Below are 14515 nucleotides of genomic sequence, written 5' to 3'. Positions count from 1 at the left end.
ATGTAGTTCCTTTAGACTAATTAGAGCTTTAAATATTTACTTGTAACCCTTTCACCTGTCTGTAATGTCTGAGGTGTGAGGGCAACATGTGAACCCAGCGGCACGTTTCCTCTATAGGTAACCCTTTCACCTGTCTGTATTGTCTGAGGTGTGAGGGTGACATGTGAACCCAGCGGCACGTTTCCTCTATAGGTAACCCTTTCACCTGTCTGTAATGTCTGAGGTGTGAGGGCGACATGTGAACCCAGCGGCACGTTTCCTCTATAGGTAACCCTTTCACCTGTCTGTATTGTGCGAGGTGTGAGGGCGACATGTGAACCCAGCGGCACGTTTCCTCTATAGGTAACCCTTTCACCTGTCTGTATTGTGCGAGGTGTGAGGGCGACATGTGAACCCAGCGGCACGTTTCCTCTATAGGTAACCCTTTCACCTGTCTGTATTGTGCGAGGTGTGAGGGCGACATGTGAACCCAGCGGCACGTTTCCTCTATAGGTAACCCTTTCACCTGTCTGTATTGTGCGAGGTGTGAGGGCGACATGTGAACCCAGCGGCACGTTTCCTCTATAGGTAACCCTTTCACCTGTCTGTATTGTGCGAGGTGTGAGGGCGACATGTGAACCCAGCGGCACGTTTCCTCTATAGGTAACCCTTTCACCTGTCTGTATTGTGCGAGGTGTGAGGGCGACATGTGAACCCAGCGGCACGTTTCCTCTATAGGTAACCCTTTCACCTGTCTGTATTGTGCGAGGTGTGAGGGCGACATGTGAACCCAGCGGCACGTTTCCTCTATAGGTAACCCTTTCACCTGTCTGTATTGTGCGAGGTGTGAGGGCGACATGTGAACCCAGTGGCACGTTTCCTCTATAGGTAACCAACTGTACAGATGGGTTTTTGTAATCCTCCTGAAACTCACCTGCAGAGATGATTCCATCACTTTTATTTAAACATCACATCTTTATACAAAAAAGAAATTAGCAAGAATATTAAGGAATATTGGAAAAGAAGAACAAAAAATAAGATTGTATGCTGAAAATAACATAGGAGAAAAATGTTCACTTTATATAGTCAAGAAAATGAAAAAATATGGGCCAAGCAGCAACAAGATCTGTCTGAAGCAAAGCAAACTGATGTCTGATCCACTGGTTCACTTTTCAAATGTCCACAATAGCCAGGACTGGGCCAGATCAAAGCCAGGAGCCAGGAGCTCCGAGTCTGCACCGTGGATGGCAGGGACCCAAGTACTTGTAGCATCACTGCTGCCCTCTTTGTGTGCATTACAGGAAGCTGAATCAGAAGCCCACCCGGACTCAAACCATGCATTCTGACATGGGATGTGGGCACCCCAGGTGGAGACTTACCACTACCCCAAACACCCACCCCTTCAACCTTCCTTTATGTCTGAAAGGGCCCATGGTAAATACAGGGAAAAAGGAAGAAGCAAGGCTCCTAATCATATTTGTAAGTTGTGACAGTCACATACTATAACTACAAGAAGCTCACTAGTAACTTTAATAGAAAAATAAAATCAGGCCGGCACCGTGGCTCAACAGGCTAATCCTCCGCCTTGTGGCGCCGGCACACCGGGTTCTAGTCCCGGTTGGGGCGCCGGATTCTATCCCGGTTGCCCCTCTTCCAGGCCAGCTCTCTGCTATGGCCCGGGAAGGCAGTGGAGGATGGCTCAAGTGCTTGGGCCCTGCACCCCATGGGAGACCAGGAGAAGCACCTGGCTCCTGGCTTCAGATCAGCGAGATGCGCCGGCCGCAGCGGCCACTGCAGGGTGAACCAACGGAAAAGGAAGACCTTTCTCTCTATCTCTCTCTCTCACTATCCACTCTGCCTGTCAAAAAAAAAAAAAAAAAAAAGAAAGAAAGAAAGAAAAATAAAATCATGCACAAAATAGGGAGGGACACAGCTACACCGCATTGTTAGTGAAGAAGAGAGGGCCAAGAGCAACAGACAAAGCAGATTCACCGACAGCCAACTGAGGTCACCGGCATGCGCTATGACACAGAACGTCACACGATAAAACAGCCCAGACGAATCACAGAATTAACGTACCTGCTGAGAAAGGAAAAACTCTGCTTGCTTTTGGGATAGAGGCCCACTGCAAGACACTTCCTCTTCTCTGGAAAAAAGTAAAAACAAAAATAGTGAAGAATTACCTAAGAGTGAGAACAGCAACATTTACAAAATCATACCAATTTTCTTGCCAGAGAGTTCAAAATGAATCAATTCTCTCTTCCTACAAATAGACAGATATACTTAAAACATGATTTCAATAATGGAAACATCTTTCGTCTACAAGTTGCTAGTGTTGCTTTCTGAAAAATAAAAGAGCTATACATTTCTTACAATACCCAGGATAAACTTTTGAGTCCTCTTTTTCTTCATTTGTATATTAGAATAATACTTTAATTTTGGCATTTGAATCTTAACATTATGCAACCTAGCTACTTTGGGATAATCTTAAAATGTTTTCCTGGTAATCTGTTCCATCTGCTGACCCCTCCCTGCAAACAAAATGACAGTGACACTTTGTCCTGATATTTTCTTTTTTGGTTTATGCCTATTCAAATTAAAAGTGTATAAATAAATTAAAAGAAAAAAAAAGTGTCAAGATCAATGTACCAAAAGAGTCCAGAACTCAATCACTACATATAATATGGTCAAATAATTTTGGACAAAGGTACCAAAACCATTTATTCAATGGGGAAAGAACAGTCTTTTTAACAAATGGTGCTGGGGAAAGTAGAATATATACATGCACAAGAATGAAGTTGAACCCTTATCTAATCCCATATACAAAACTAACTCAAAATAGATCAAAGACCTAAATGTGAGACCGGGCTCCTGTTTTCAGCCTGGCCCAGCTCTGGCTATGGTGGGTATATGGGGAGTGAACCAGCGACAGAAGATCTGTGTGTGTGTATATGTGTACATATGTGTGTCCATGTGTCACTGTGCCTAAAAATAAAGCAAACATTAAAAAAAAACCCACACCCTGACGTCAAGCTCCTTGGCCGTCTGGATTTCCCACCTCCCAGTGGCCAATCCTAACTCAGAAGGAGTGCACTGATGCAGCCCTACAAGGTGTTGCCTCCTGGATCTGCAGGGCAAAGGGGATGGCTGCACAGAGGGGTTCCCGTCAGAAAAACCCACGTTACCTCACAGAGACGTCCAGGTCTTCTTTTTCCATTTTTCTTTCTCCGTCTTCTCTACCAGTCAGTTCCATATCAGCATCTTCCACGGTTTTTTTCTCACCACTTTGGAAATACTGTTGAAGGGCAGTGTACAGTTTAAACACTTGGCTGAAAGAAAGCTTACTGTAGGCCAGGATCATGTGACGCAGAAATAAACCTACAAAAGACGACCAGAGACCAGGTGAAAGCGTTAGCTGACGTTCAGGCTACACAACGAATTCCCCCGCTAGAATGTTCTTCCACCAGCCTTCACCAATCTGGATCCTTCTGATTCAGGTCTTGGTGCTCCACCCACCATCTCTCTCAGAACCTCTGCTGTATTTTCTCCATGGCTGTTGGACTCCAGAACTACCTCCCATGTTTGTTTCCTTTTTACCAGCTGAGCCCTCCGCTAGAGGAAAAGTTCATGTCTATCTTGCAAGTGCAGAGCCTGGCACCAGGAGATCCACAAACAACTAACTGAACAACATAAAAACCACCATGCAAAAGAGCCAGACAGACTGAGCAGGGATACAAAGTTAGCAGAAAAACATCAAACAAGTATCACAGATGCCCTCACTTTAGACACTTAAGCAACAGCATATTTTTACTTACCTTGCTTCCTTAAGTTTGGTTGGGGCCCTCCCTTACAGCTGCACAATGCAGGCAAGTGATCCAGAGCACTGTGAGAAAGACCTGGGAGACCCAAAAAACCCTGGGACCAGGCTCTGCCTCTGACTATTGCAGACAAAACAGAGGGTGCTTTTCCACAAGTCCACCATGTAAGTACGGATCAAAACGGCAAGGCAATCAATACAAACCACACATCCAGGACTCCCACTTTGTTCACGACAGAGCAGAGTGATGACAGATGTGATTTAGAAAGCTGCTTGCTTTAAGGAAAACACTCTGCTCTTCGTAGAAGAGTTCCATACCTACTACACTTGTTTTGTGAACCTCTGGTTCAGTTCCAGAGAAAGAATCTGAAAGGTCATCAAAAAATTGCTCCATATCCTTCAGTTCGCCTTCAGCCATCAGTTTGATTCTGAATGAGAAAATTCAGGTGCACAGTTTAGGAAGGACCTTCGGAAATCTCCCCACATGTTTCGTATTCCTCGATTATCTAAAATCTATGTTAAAGGTAATTTATAGTGTAACATAAAACAAACTTAGTAACTCATATTTCTGAAAAGGGCCATCCCTGTGTTCTTGATCATAAAATTTGTCAAAGTTTCGGATCAGCCACTAAAAAATGGAATTTTTTGGTACCAACTAAAAAAGATCTACATAGAGCAATAAATTTGGGGGGAAAACTGTGAAACAGTATACTTAACATTAATCACACTTCAAAAAAATTTAAGTTAATAGTACTTTGGGGAAAAAAATCTAGGATAATAAACATATCTTTTAAACATACCCACACCGTTCCATAAACTTTATCTACCTTGGTCGGCACCACGGCTCACTAGGCTAATCCTCCGCCTACAGCACCAGTACTCTGGGTTCTAGCCCCAGTTGGGGCGCCGGATTCTGTCCCGGTCGCTCCTCTTCCAGTCCAGCTCTCTGCTGTGGCCCGGGAGGGCAGTGGAGGATGGCCCAAGTGCTTGGACCCTGCACCCGCATGGGAGACCAGGAGAAGCACCTGGCTCCTGGCTTCGGATCAGCGCAGTGCGCCAGCCGCAGCGGCCACTGCGGGGTGAACCAACTGAAGGAAGACCTTTCTCTCTCTCTCTCACTGTCTAACTCTGCCCGCCAAAACAACAACAACAACTTGATCTACCTTGACACCTTCTTACACGCCCAGAAGAAAACGACGTTTACCTGATCTGTACTGAATTTGCCAGCTGAGGACAAGAGTCTTCAATCAACTTGTACAGTTTTGACAGCGTGATATCTGGGCCCTGAGTAAAGGACAAACAGAAAAATTATAAATTTCAGAGTTGGAGACTGATAATGAACTGTCAGTATAAATTCATTTATCAACTCTCTGCTTTAATAATCAGCCTAAACATGAAACCTCAACTCAGCATTTTTCTAGCTAACTACAAAGCTGAAGTAACACTTTACATTTACATAACACTTTCATTTAGTAAGTAGAATGATCTGAAGCAGAAATAAAATACAGGATTGTTGGTGCCGGCTCTGTGGCAAATTGGGTAAAACCACCACCTGCAGTGCTGGAGTCCCATATGGGCACCAGTTCGTGTCCCAGCTGCTCCACTTCCAGTCAGCTCTCTGCTAGTGGCCTGGGAAAGCAGTGGAAGATGGCCCAAGTGCTTGGGCCCCTGCACCCCAATGGAAGACCTGGAAGAAGCTCCTGGATCCTGACTTCAGATCATCCCAGCTCCAGCTGTTGTGGCCATGTGGGGATTAAACCAGCAGACGGAAGACCTCTCTCCCTCTCAGCCTCTCTGTAACTCTGCCTTTCAAATAAATAAATAAATATTTATTTGAAAGTCAGAGTTATACAGAGAGAGAGACAGGTCTTCCATCTGCTGGTTTACTCCCCAGTTGGCCACAATGGCCAGAGCTGCACCAATCCAAAGCCAGGAGCCAGGAGCTTCTTCCATGTCTCCCATGTGGGTGCAGGGGCCCAAAGCCTTGGGCCATCTTCTACTGCCTTCCCAGGCCATAGCAGAGAGCTGGATCGGAAATGGAGCAGCCAGGACTCGAATCAGCACCCATATGGGATGCTGGCTCTGCAGGTGGCGGCTTTACCCACTACGCCACAGCGCCGGCCCCAACAAATCTTTTAGAAATTATAATACAGGATCATTTTACAGTCCAAGGGCACACCATTCCTTCCTTCTTAGTTTTGTAACCATGGCAAAAGTTCAACCTCTCTGAGCCCTGGTCTCCTTTACCAGTAAGATTATTATCAGGAGAGAATGATAAACACCACCCTTGTCTGTGGCAAGGATTAAGACAACATAAAGTGCTCTGTAAACTGGAGAATATTATACAAACACAAGTGTCTCTTTTTCACAAAGACAATCTCAGTTGATCCTTCCCCAAACCTTGGAAGGTAGGCAGGCACATGATTTACTGCAGCTTACAAAAAGTATCATTAGGGGACAGTCTACAACTTCAGCCATCAGGAAGATTTCAGTGTCACTGAGGTTTAGAACTGAACACTGACAGGGAGGTCATCTGGCCTAATGGTTAAGACTCCCACAGCAACTGGGTTCTTGCCATCCACATGGGAGACCTGGAGCACCCGGGGTGTGAACACCCACATGGGAGACCTGGAGCACCCGGGGTGTGAACACCCACATGGGAGACTTGGAGCACCCGGGGTGTGAACACCCCCATGGGAGACCTGGAGCACCCAGGGTGTGAACACCCACATGGGAGACCTGGAGCACCCGGGGTGTGAACACCCACATGGGAGACCTGGAGCACCTGGGGGACAGATGGGAACTCCGTCTCACCTATCTGTCTCTCCAACAAACACAAACCAACTCAATTTAAACCACACACTGACTCTGCTTTGGAGAGTCAGTTACAGCATACATGCCAACTCTAAATGCAGATAATCCAGCAATTCCACTTTTGGGGAAGTTATATTTGGCATTCCTTGTTCGAAATGAAGAGAAACTGAAAAGAACCTGTTAAGTCCAATAATGGCATAACTTGTAATTTATAATAAAGAATTAAATTATGTTGCTTTTCTTGTGAAATACAATACAGATGTTAAAAAGAATATTCAACTATGTTGACATGAAATGATCTCAAGACTTGTTGGAGTCAGCGCTGTGGCACAGCAGGTTAAAGCCCCAGCCTGCAATGCCAGCATCCCATATGGGCGCCGGTTCAAGTCCCGGCTGCTCCTCTTCTGATCCAGCTCTCTGCTGTGGCCTGGGAAAGTAGTGAAGGATCGCCCAAGTCCTTGGTCCCTATACCCATGTTGGAGACCTGGAGGAAGCTCCTGGCTCCTGATCAGCTCAGCTCTGGCTGTTGTGGTCATTTGGGGAGTGAACCAGTGGAATGGAAAGATCTCTCTCTCTTTCTCTGGCTCTACCTCTCTCTCTGTAACTCTGTCTTTCAAATAAAATAAAATAAAATAAATAAATAAATAAAGTGGAGCCAGCCCTATAGCGGCAGTGTAAGCAGGTAAGGCCGCTGTCTGCAGTGCCAGCATCCCATATGGGTGCTGGTTCGAGACCCAGCTGTTCCACTTCCAATCCAGCTCTCTGCTATGGCCTGGGAAAGCAGTAGAAGATGGCCCAAGGCCTTGGGCCCCTACACCGACGTGGGAGACCTGGAAGGGGATCCTGGCTCCTGGGTTCAGATCAGCACAGTTCTGGCCGTTGTGGACAACTGGGGAGTAAACCAGTGGATGGAAGACCTCCCTCTGTCTCTTCTTCTTTCTTTGTAACTCTGACTTTCAAATAAATAAATAAATCTTAAAAAAAAAAAAGCAAGGCATCCTCATCTGGGACAAAAGCCTGGAGGTTCAGATTTCTTAAGGAAACAATTGCAAAAAGGGCAAAAATACTTTGACTCTGGGGATTAAAAAAAAAGACTTGTTAAGTGAGAGGAGTAAGCTGTAGAGTAGCAATAGTATTTACATAAAGAATACATATACAAAGAGGAATAACCATATGCACCGAGAAAGATCATTCCAACATTGGTACGCAATAGTTCAATGAATTAATATTGATAATGATCATCTCTGAGAGGGAACAGGATTGGAGAGCATGCATAACAATAACCTTTCACTTCATCAATTTTTGCATTATTTCAAATTTTTACAAGGAAACTTTGTTTCTGAATGGTTGAAAATTTACTAATTTTGAGCGCAGCGCTGCGGTGCAATGGGTTAAAGCCCCAGCCTGCAGCTCTGGCATCCCATACGGGCACTGGTTTGAGTCCTGGCTGCTCCACTTCCAATTCAGCTCCCTGTTAATGCACCTGGGAAAGCAGTGGAGGATGGCCCAAATGCTTAGGCCCCTGCACCTGCGTGGGAGACCTGGAATAAGCTCCTGGCTTCAGTTCCACTCAACTCCAGCTGCTGCAGCCACTTGAGGAGTGAACCAGCAGATGTAAGACTTTTCTGTCTCTCCCGCTCTGTCTACAACTCTACCTCTCAAATAAAGACATCAGGATTGGGGTTGGCACTGTGGTGCAGCAAGTAAAGCCACTGCTTGCAGTGTCAGCATCCAATATTAGGGGGCCAGTTCAAGTCCCATCTGCTGTTTCCAATCCAGCTTCCTACTAATGGGCCTGGGAAAGCAAGGAAAGATGTCCCAATTGGTTGGGCCTCTCCTACCCATGTTGGGAGGCCAGGATGGAGTTGCTGGCTGCCTGGCTTCGGCCTGTCCCAGACTTGGAAACTGCAGTCATTTGGGGGGTGAACCCACAGATGGAAGATCTCTATCTTTATCTCCCTCTCTCTCTCTGTTGCTCTTTCAAATAAATAAATCTTAAAAAAAAAAAAAAAAAATTTAGGGGCCAGCACTGCGGCATAGTAGGTTAAGCATCTACCTGCAGCACCGGCATCCCATATGGGCACCAGTTCGTCCCAGCTGGTCCACTTCTGATCCAGCACCCTGCTAATGCACCTGGGAAAGCAATGGAGGATGGCCCAAGTCCTTGGGCCCCTGCACCCACGTGGGAAACCTAAAAGAAGCTCCAGGCTCCTGGCTTCGGATCCACTCAGCTCCAGCTGTTGGGACCTTTTGAGGAGTGAACCAGAGGATGAAGACCTCTCCCCCCCTCCTCTCTCTGCCTTTCAAATAAATAAATCTTTAAAAAAAAAAAAAAAAGACACCAGGAATACCATTTCTTGTCTCGATTTACCAAACTTTTAGTATTATGCCTTTCATTTGAAAAACGGGGAAATGCACTTACAGTAGTACTAATGTGGATAGGGTACACAGGAGCTGTGGGAGCTGCAAGCTACAGAACCACCCTCCTTGTACTGAACTGGGTAAGGCACTTCCCGCTTCATCTTTAACTCCTCCTACCCCTTCTTTCCCTCTCCCCCAAATACAGGCGATGAACTGAAAAACCCATTACACACTAGACTGAGTGGAAGCCATGCTCCCACTGGTACTAACTTTTTGACCTCTTAAGATCCCACAGTTTGGGGATCTCGGTTTCTGCCACCAGTGTTCCTCAACAGATAACTGCCCAGCCTTCAAGGTCCAACTTAACAGTGCTTGCTCCCCAGTCCTCTGAGAACGCGCACCCACCCCTACCAGGGCAGGCCGCATTTCATTCCTACCCAGGTGCTGGCCTGGGCTTTGCAGACGCAAGGAGAACGAACACAGGGCACATCTCTCCTCGTGGGAGTGACAGTCTCATGGAGGAGAGGCATCAATCACATCAACATACAAAGAAACAGAAAACCACACCTGCCACAGGTAGACAGTTCATACATACCCAACTAGAATACACTGAAATCAACGAATTCGTTAACACTAATTATTGACAACGTGCTGACGACACAAAGTCACTGGTCTCATTTTACTTAGAAAGTTGAGACCTCAATTTAAGATTAAGGAATTTGCGCAACTGGCATTTGGTAAGTAATGGAGCTGTGACCTGAGACGCAAAATGCAGTAAAAAAAAGCGCTTAGCACACACTAAGTGTTCGATCAAGGCTTGTAGTTAGTCTCGCATCGTTGTCACTATTGATTAAGCCTCTCCAGCCTAGGAGCGCGCATGATCCAGCTCTGCGTCTCCAACGCTAGCCCAGTCACTCAACTAATAAATACCGGAGCCAGATGCGAACCTGCAAAAAAGAAAAATGCGCGTAAAGCGCCCAGCCCAGCGGAAGCGCCCGGCAAGCGTTAGCTGGCGGTATTGACTGCTTATTTTCCTCACTTTCCTCCAAGGCGGGAAGAGCATGGGATGCACCCCGCGTTCCCAGACCCGGGGCGCTGACCAGCACGAGTTTGCTAAGCGAGCAGGAGGTCGCCCCTCACCTGCAGCAGCGGCAGGAGCAGCTGGTTGAGCCTCCGCCGCTCCATGAGGCTCACGGCGCCCTCGCCCGTGCGCCCCATCTCGTTCAACAGCACCAGCACGGCGATCTTATATGGCGTCACCCAGTCCTTGATGCCGAACACGTTCGCGTGCACCACCCCGTTGGTCATCATTGGATTGAAGTAGAGGCTTTCGTGGACGCTGGCCATGGCGGTCCCGAGACTACGTCTCGGGAAACCGCCACGCGCAGCGTCCAGCCCCCGCCTCAGAACATCTTGAAAGCGGCCCTAAGATTCCGTCCACCGCCGAGTAGCCCAGGAAACTGGCACCCTCGCGCTACCCAGCATGCCGTTGGCCAATCAGAGGACCCCTTTGGAGCACATGGGATGGCCGCAGCCAATGGTAGTGCCCAAGAGTGAGATGATGGGTGGGGCAAAGACGGTGTATTAGAAAACAGGTTCCCTACGGAAACTCTGGCCGAAGGAGAGCAGGTTCCCGAGCGATGTGGCCCTGACCGGGTGAACGGAAGAAGCCAGGCTTGGAGTCCAGAGTCAAAGGATCTAAAGGAATACACGTTTATTGGCTTAACTTGAAAAAAAAAATCGTAGAATGATTGTGCTTAAAAGCGATGCCATGCGGTTAAACTTGCACCTTTAAATTATATAGTCAGTTTATAAATATTTAAATTTAAAAGCTTGGAAGCTTCATTTAACTCTTTAAGACAAGAATCATTTTTTTTTCCTTTGGCATTTCACAAATGCACATGCTAGCCAGGTCAGGTTCCAATTGGCCGTGTATGCTAATGTGAAACTGAGGACAAAAAGTATAAGCGCCTTGTGGTGACTCAGTTTCTTGCAGAATAAACCACACGGTCTGTGGTCTGTGTATTCCTTGCCCTTAAAACTCAATTGGGTCTCACACCCTATTGCCTTCATACCCCACCCTGCGTTCTTTTCCAGGTTCCCAAGCCCTCCCCCTCCCCCCCGCCAGTTCCTGGAATTCCCCTCACCCCCATTGCCCCCTACCACCCCCCCCCAGCCCTAGCCCTCCTTAAAAAGGCCCGGCCCCTGGGAGTCGCCTTGTGCCACATGCTCCATCATGTACACACAGGCAGTTGGTCACCCACCTCTGCGGATTTATTTTCTCTGAATAAATTCGGTCTAGCTGTAAATTCGTGCACTGCCTCTCTATCCTACGATTCTTTTCCTAACATTTTGGTGGTGCCCTGTGTAAGGAGGCACCAATCTGCAACTCTTTTCCTAACAGTCTGTCATTCGAAGTCCTCCAAAATCAATTCTCAGCCATATTTTCAGCATGGTTTCTCTGTGTTTTGGTTTTTTTGTTTTGTTTTGTTTTGTTTTGTTGGGGTTTTTTTTTGGCTTTTTTTTTTTTTTTGAGTTTGGTTTTTCACAGTTCCACTTTCTTTCATTTCTACATCTCTCAAGACACTTGATTCTCTAAAGTGTGTGTGTGTGTTTAAGATTTATTTATTATTTATTTGAAAGGCAGAGTTATAGAGAGGTAGAGGGGGAGAGAGAGAGAGAGATAGAGAGAGCGAGAGAGAGAGCTCTTCCATCCACTGGTTCACTCCCCAGTTGGCTGCAACAGCTGGAGCTTCTTTTGGATCTCCCACATTGGTGCAGGGGCCCAAGGACTGGGCCATTTTCCACTGCTTTCCCAGGCCATAGCAGAGAGCTGGATCAGAAGTGGAGCAGCTAGGAATCAAACTGGCGCCCACATGGATGCTGGTGCTGCAGGCGGCGGCTTTACCCACTAAGCCACAGTGCTGGCCCCATAAAGTGTTGTTATTAATGATTTGTCAGTTCTTGTTTTTACATCCCTTGAAAGGAAAACCAATTCAACTTTGGCAACACACACTGTGCCTAGTGCTTATTTTTTGTTATCTCACCCCAGGTCTCCCACATGGGTGGCAGGGATCCAAGTACTTGAGCCATCAATTGCTGCCTCCAAGGGTGCACATTAGCAGGAAGCTGGCACAGAAACAGAATAGCCAGGACTTGGAACCCAGGATCTCTGGTTTGGATGTGGGGTTCCAAGTGGTATCTTAACCACTGTGCCAAACACCCACCTCTGCACAGCTAACATTCTATGACTTGTTACTTTTCATTTTTATTAAAGAATTTTTATTGTGGTAACATGCACATAACAAAATTTACCATTTTAACTGTCTAAAATGTACAACTCGGCCGGCGCCGTGGCTCAACAGGCTAATCCTCCGCCTTGCGGCACCGGCACACCGGGTTCTAGTCCCGGTCGGGGCACCAATCCTGTCCCGGTTGCCCCTCTTCCAGGCCAGCTCTCTGCTGTGGCCAGGGAGTGCAGTGGAGGATGGCCCAAGTGTTTGGGCTCTGCACCCCATGGGAGACCAGGAGAAGCACCTGGCTCCTGCCATCGGAACAGCGCGGTGCGCCGGCCGCAACGCGCTACCGCGGCGGCCATTGGAGGGTGAACCAACGGCAAAAGGAAGACCTTTCTCCCTGTCTCTCTCTCACTGTCCACTCTGCCTGTCAAAAATTAAAAAAAAAAATGTACAACTCAGTGCCATTTAGAACATTCACAGAGGGGTCTGCACTGTGGCATAGCGGGTTAAGCTGCTGCCTGCAATGCCAGCATCCCACAGGGGCTCTGGTTCAGTCCTGGCTGCTCCACTTCCAATCCAGCTCCCTGCTAATGCACCTGGGAAAGCAGCAGAAGATGGCCCAAGTCCTTGGGCCCCTGTACCCACGTGGGAGACCCAGATGAAGCTCCTGGCTCATGGCTTCAGCCTGGCCCAGTCCCAGCCCTTGCAGCCATTTAAAGATTAAACCAGTGGATGGAAGATCTGTGTGTGTGTGTGTGTGTGTCTTCCTCTCTGTATAGCTCTACCTTTCAAATAAAATAAATAAATCTTTTTTTTTTGACAGGCAGAGTGGATAGTGAGAGAGAGAGACAGAGAGAAAGGTCTTCCTTTTTGCCGTTGGTTCACCCTCCAATGGCTGCTGCAGCCGGCGCATCTCGCTGATCCGAAGCCAGGAGCCAGGTGCTTCTCCTGGCCTCCCATGCGGGTGCAGGGCCCAAGGACTTGGGGCATCCTCCACTGCCTTCCCGGGCCATAGCAGAGAGCTGGCCTGGAAGAGAGGCAACCGGGATAGAATCCGGCGCCCCAACCGGGACTAGAACCCGGTGTGCCGGCGCCGCAAGGCGGATGATTAGCCTGTTAAGCCACGGCATCGGCTAAAATAAATAAATCTTAAAAAGAACATTCACAGACTTACCTGGCAGGGGAGATACCATGATCATGAAGGTGGTTTTCCCAGAGCGATGCTCATCCATTGCATTCCGGATGTGCTGACCCCTGCGATTTCCCTAAATGTGGGAAACTCGACTGCATAATTTGTGGTAGTGGGGGACTGTGTTCATGCTCTCCCCTGAATAAAAAAAAAAGGAACATTCAGAGCAGTGTTCACTATTATCTAGCACAAGACATTTTCATCACCCCAAGAAGAAAACCCATATACACTAACCCATACACACTGGCAGTCACTCCTGTTCTCCCCTTCCTGTCCCCTGGCAAACACTAAGCTGTTCTTTGTCTTCAGGGATTTGCCCTACATGGAATATTTCACATATACAGATTTGTAGGTGGCCCCTTGTGGTGCCTTCTTTTATGTAGTATGTTGTTTCTGAGCTTTATCCAAGTTAAAGCAAGTATCAGTAGTTCATTCCTTTGTAAAATTTGTATTTATTCACTTTCATTTTATTTAAAGGGAGAGAGATGGAGAGACACAGAAAAAGAAATCTCCCAAATTTGTTCACTTGTTCCCTCCCCAAATTCCTGCAACAGCCAAGGCTGGACCAGGGCAAGGCCAGGAACTGGGAACTCAATCTAGGTCTCCTATTTGGGTGGCAGGGGCCCAAAAACTAGAATAGCTGTTACCTGCTACCTCCCAGAGAACGCATTTGCAGGAAGCTGGTTCAGAAACCGAATAACTGGGGCTGGCGCTGTGGCGCAGCAGGTTAACATCCTGGCCTGAAGCGCAGGCATCCCATGTGGGCGCCGGTTTGAGACCCGACTGTTCCACTTCCAATCCAGCTCTCTGCTATGGCCTGGGAAAGCAGTAGAAGATGGCTCAAGGCCTTGGGCCATGCACCCGCATGGGAGACCTGGAAGAAGCTCCTGGCTTCGGATTAGTGCAGCTCCAGCTGTTGCGGCCGATTGGAGAGTGAACCATTGGATGGAAGACCTCTCTCTCTCTCTCTCTCTCTCTCTTTGCCTCTCCTCTGTGTAACTCTGACTTTCAAATAAATAACTAAATCTTAAAAAGAAAGAAAGAAAGAAACTGAGTAGCCAGGACTGCACATCAGTCATGTTGAGTGAGGCCCCCACCTATATCAATATAAACCTA

At 47.4% G+C, this 14515-nt stretch overlaps 1 protein-coding gene and 1 non-coding gene across 3 annotated transcripts in view; one reads left to right on the top strand and one right to left on the bottom strand.

Moving 5' to 3' along the window:
- Positions 1–10452, bottom strand: part of ANAPC5 (anaphase promoting complex subunit 5) — a 35714-nt gene extending 25262 nt beyond the window's left edge. For both annotated transcript variants that reach the window (XM_062182625.1, XM_062182626.1), the window contains exons 1-5: positions 10112–10452; positions 5001–5080; positions 4115–4224; positions 3165–3357; positions 2059–2125 (exon numbers count right to left, since the gene is read on the bottom strand). In XM_062182625.1, coding sequence (XP_062038609.1) covers positions 2059–2125; positions 3165–3357; positions 4115–4224; positions 5001–5080; positions 10112–10318 — 657 coding nt within the window. In that variant the 5' untranslated portion in view covers positions 10319–10452. The remainder of the gene's footprint in view (positions 1–2058; positions 2126–3164; positions 3358–4114; positions 4225–5000; positions 5081–10111) is intronic.
- Positions 10453–13376: 2924 nt separating this feature from the next.
- LOC133752360 (U1 spliceosomal RNA) lies at positions 13377–13540 on the top strand. Its single transcript, XR_009864912.1, has one exon. It is a non-coding gene; the product is annotated as a U1 spliceosomal RNA (small nuclear RNA).
- Positions 13541–14515: the final 975 nt, after the last annotated feature.

This window comes from Lepus europaeus, chromosome 23, assembly GCF_033115175.1.
Source record: "Lepus europaeus isolate LE1 chromosome 23, mLepTim1.pri, whole genome shotgun sequence".
Lineage (NCBI taxonomy): Eukaryota > Metazoa > Chordata > Mammalia > Lagomorpha > Leporidae > Lepus > Lepus europaeus.
The sequence above is the reverse complement of the archived record's forward strand: the minus strand, read 5'-3'. Positions and strand labels throughout refer to the sequence as shown.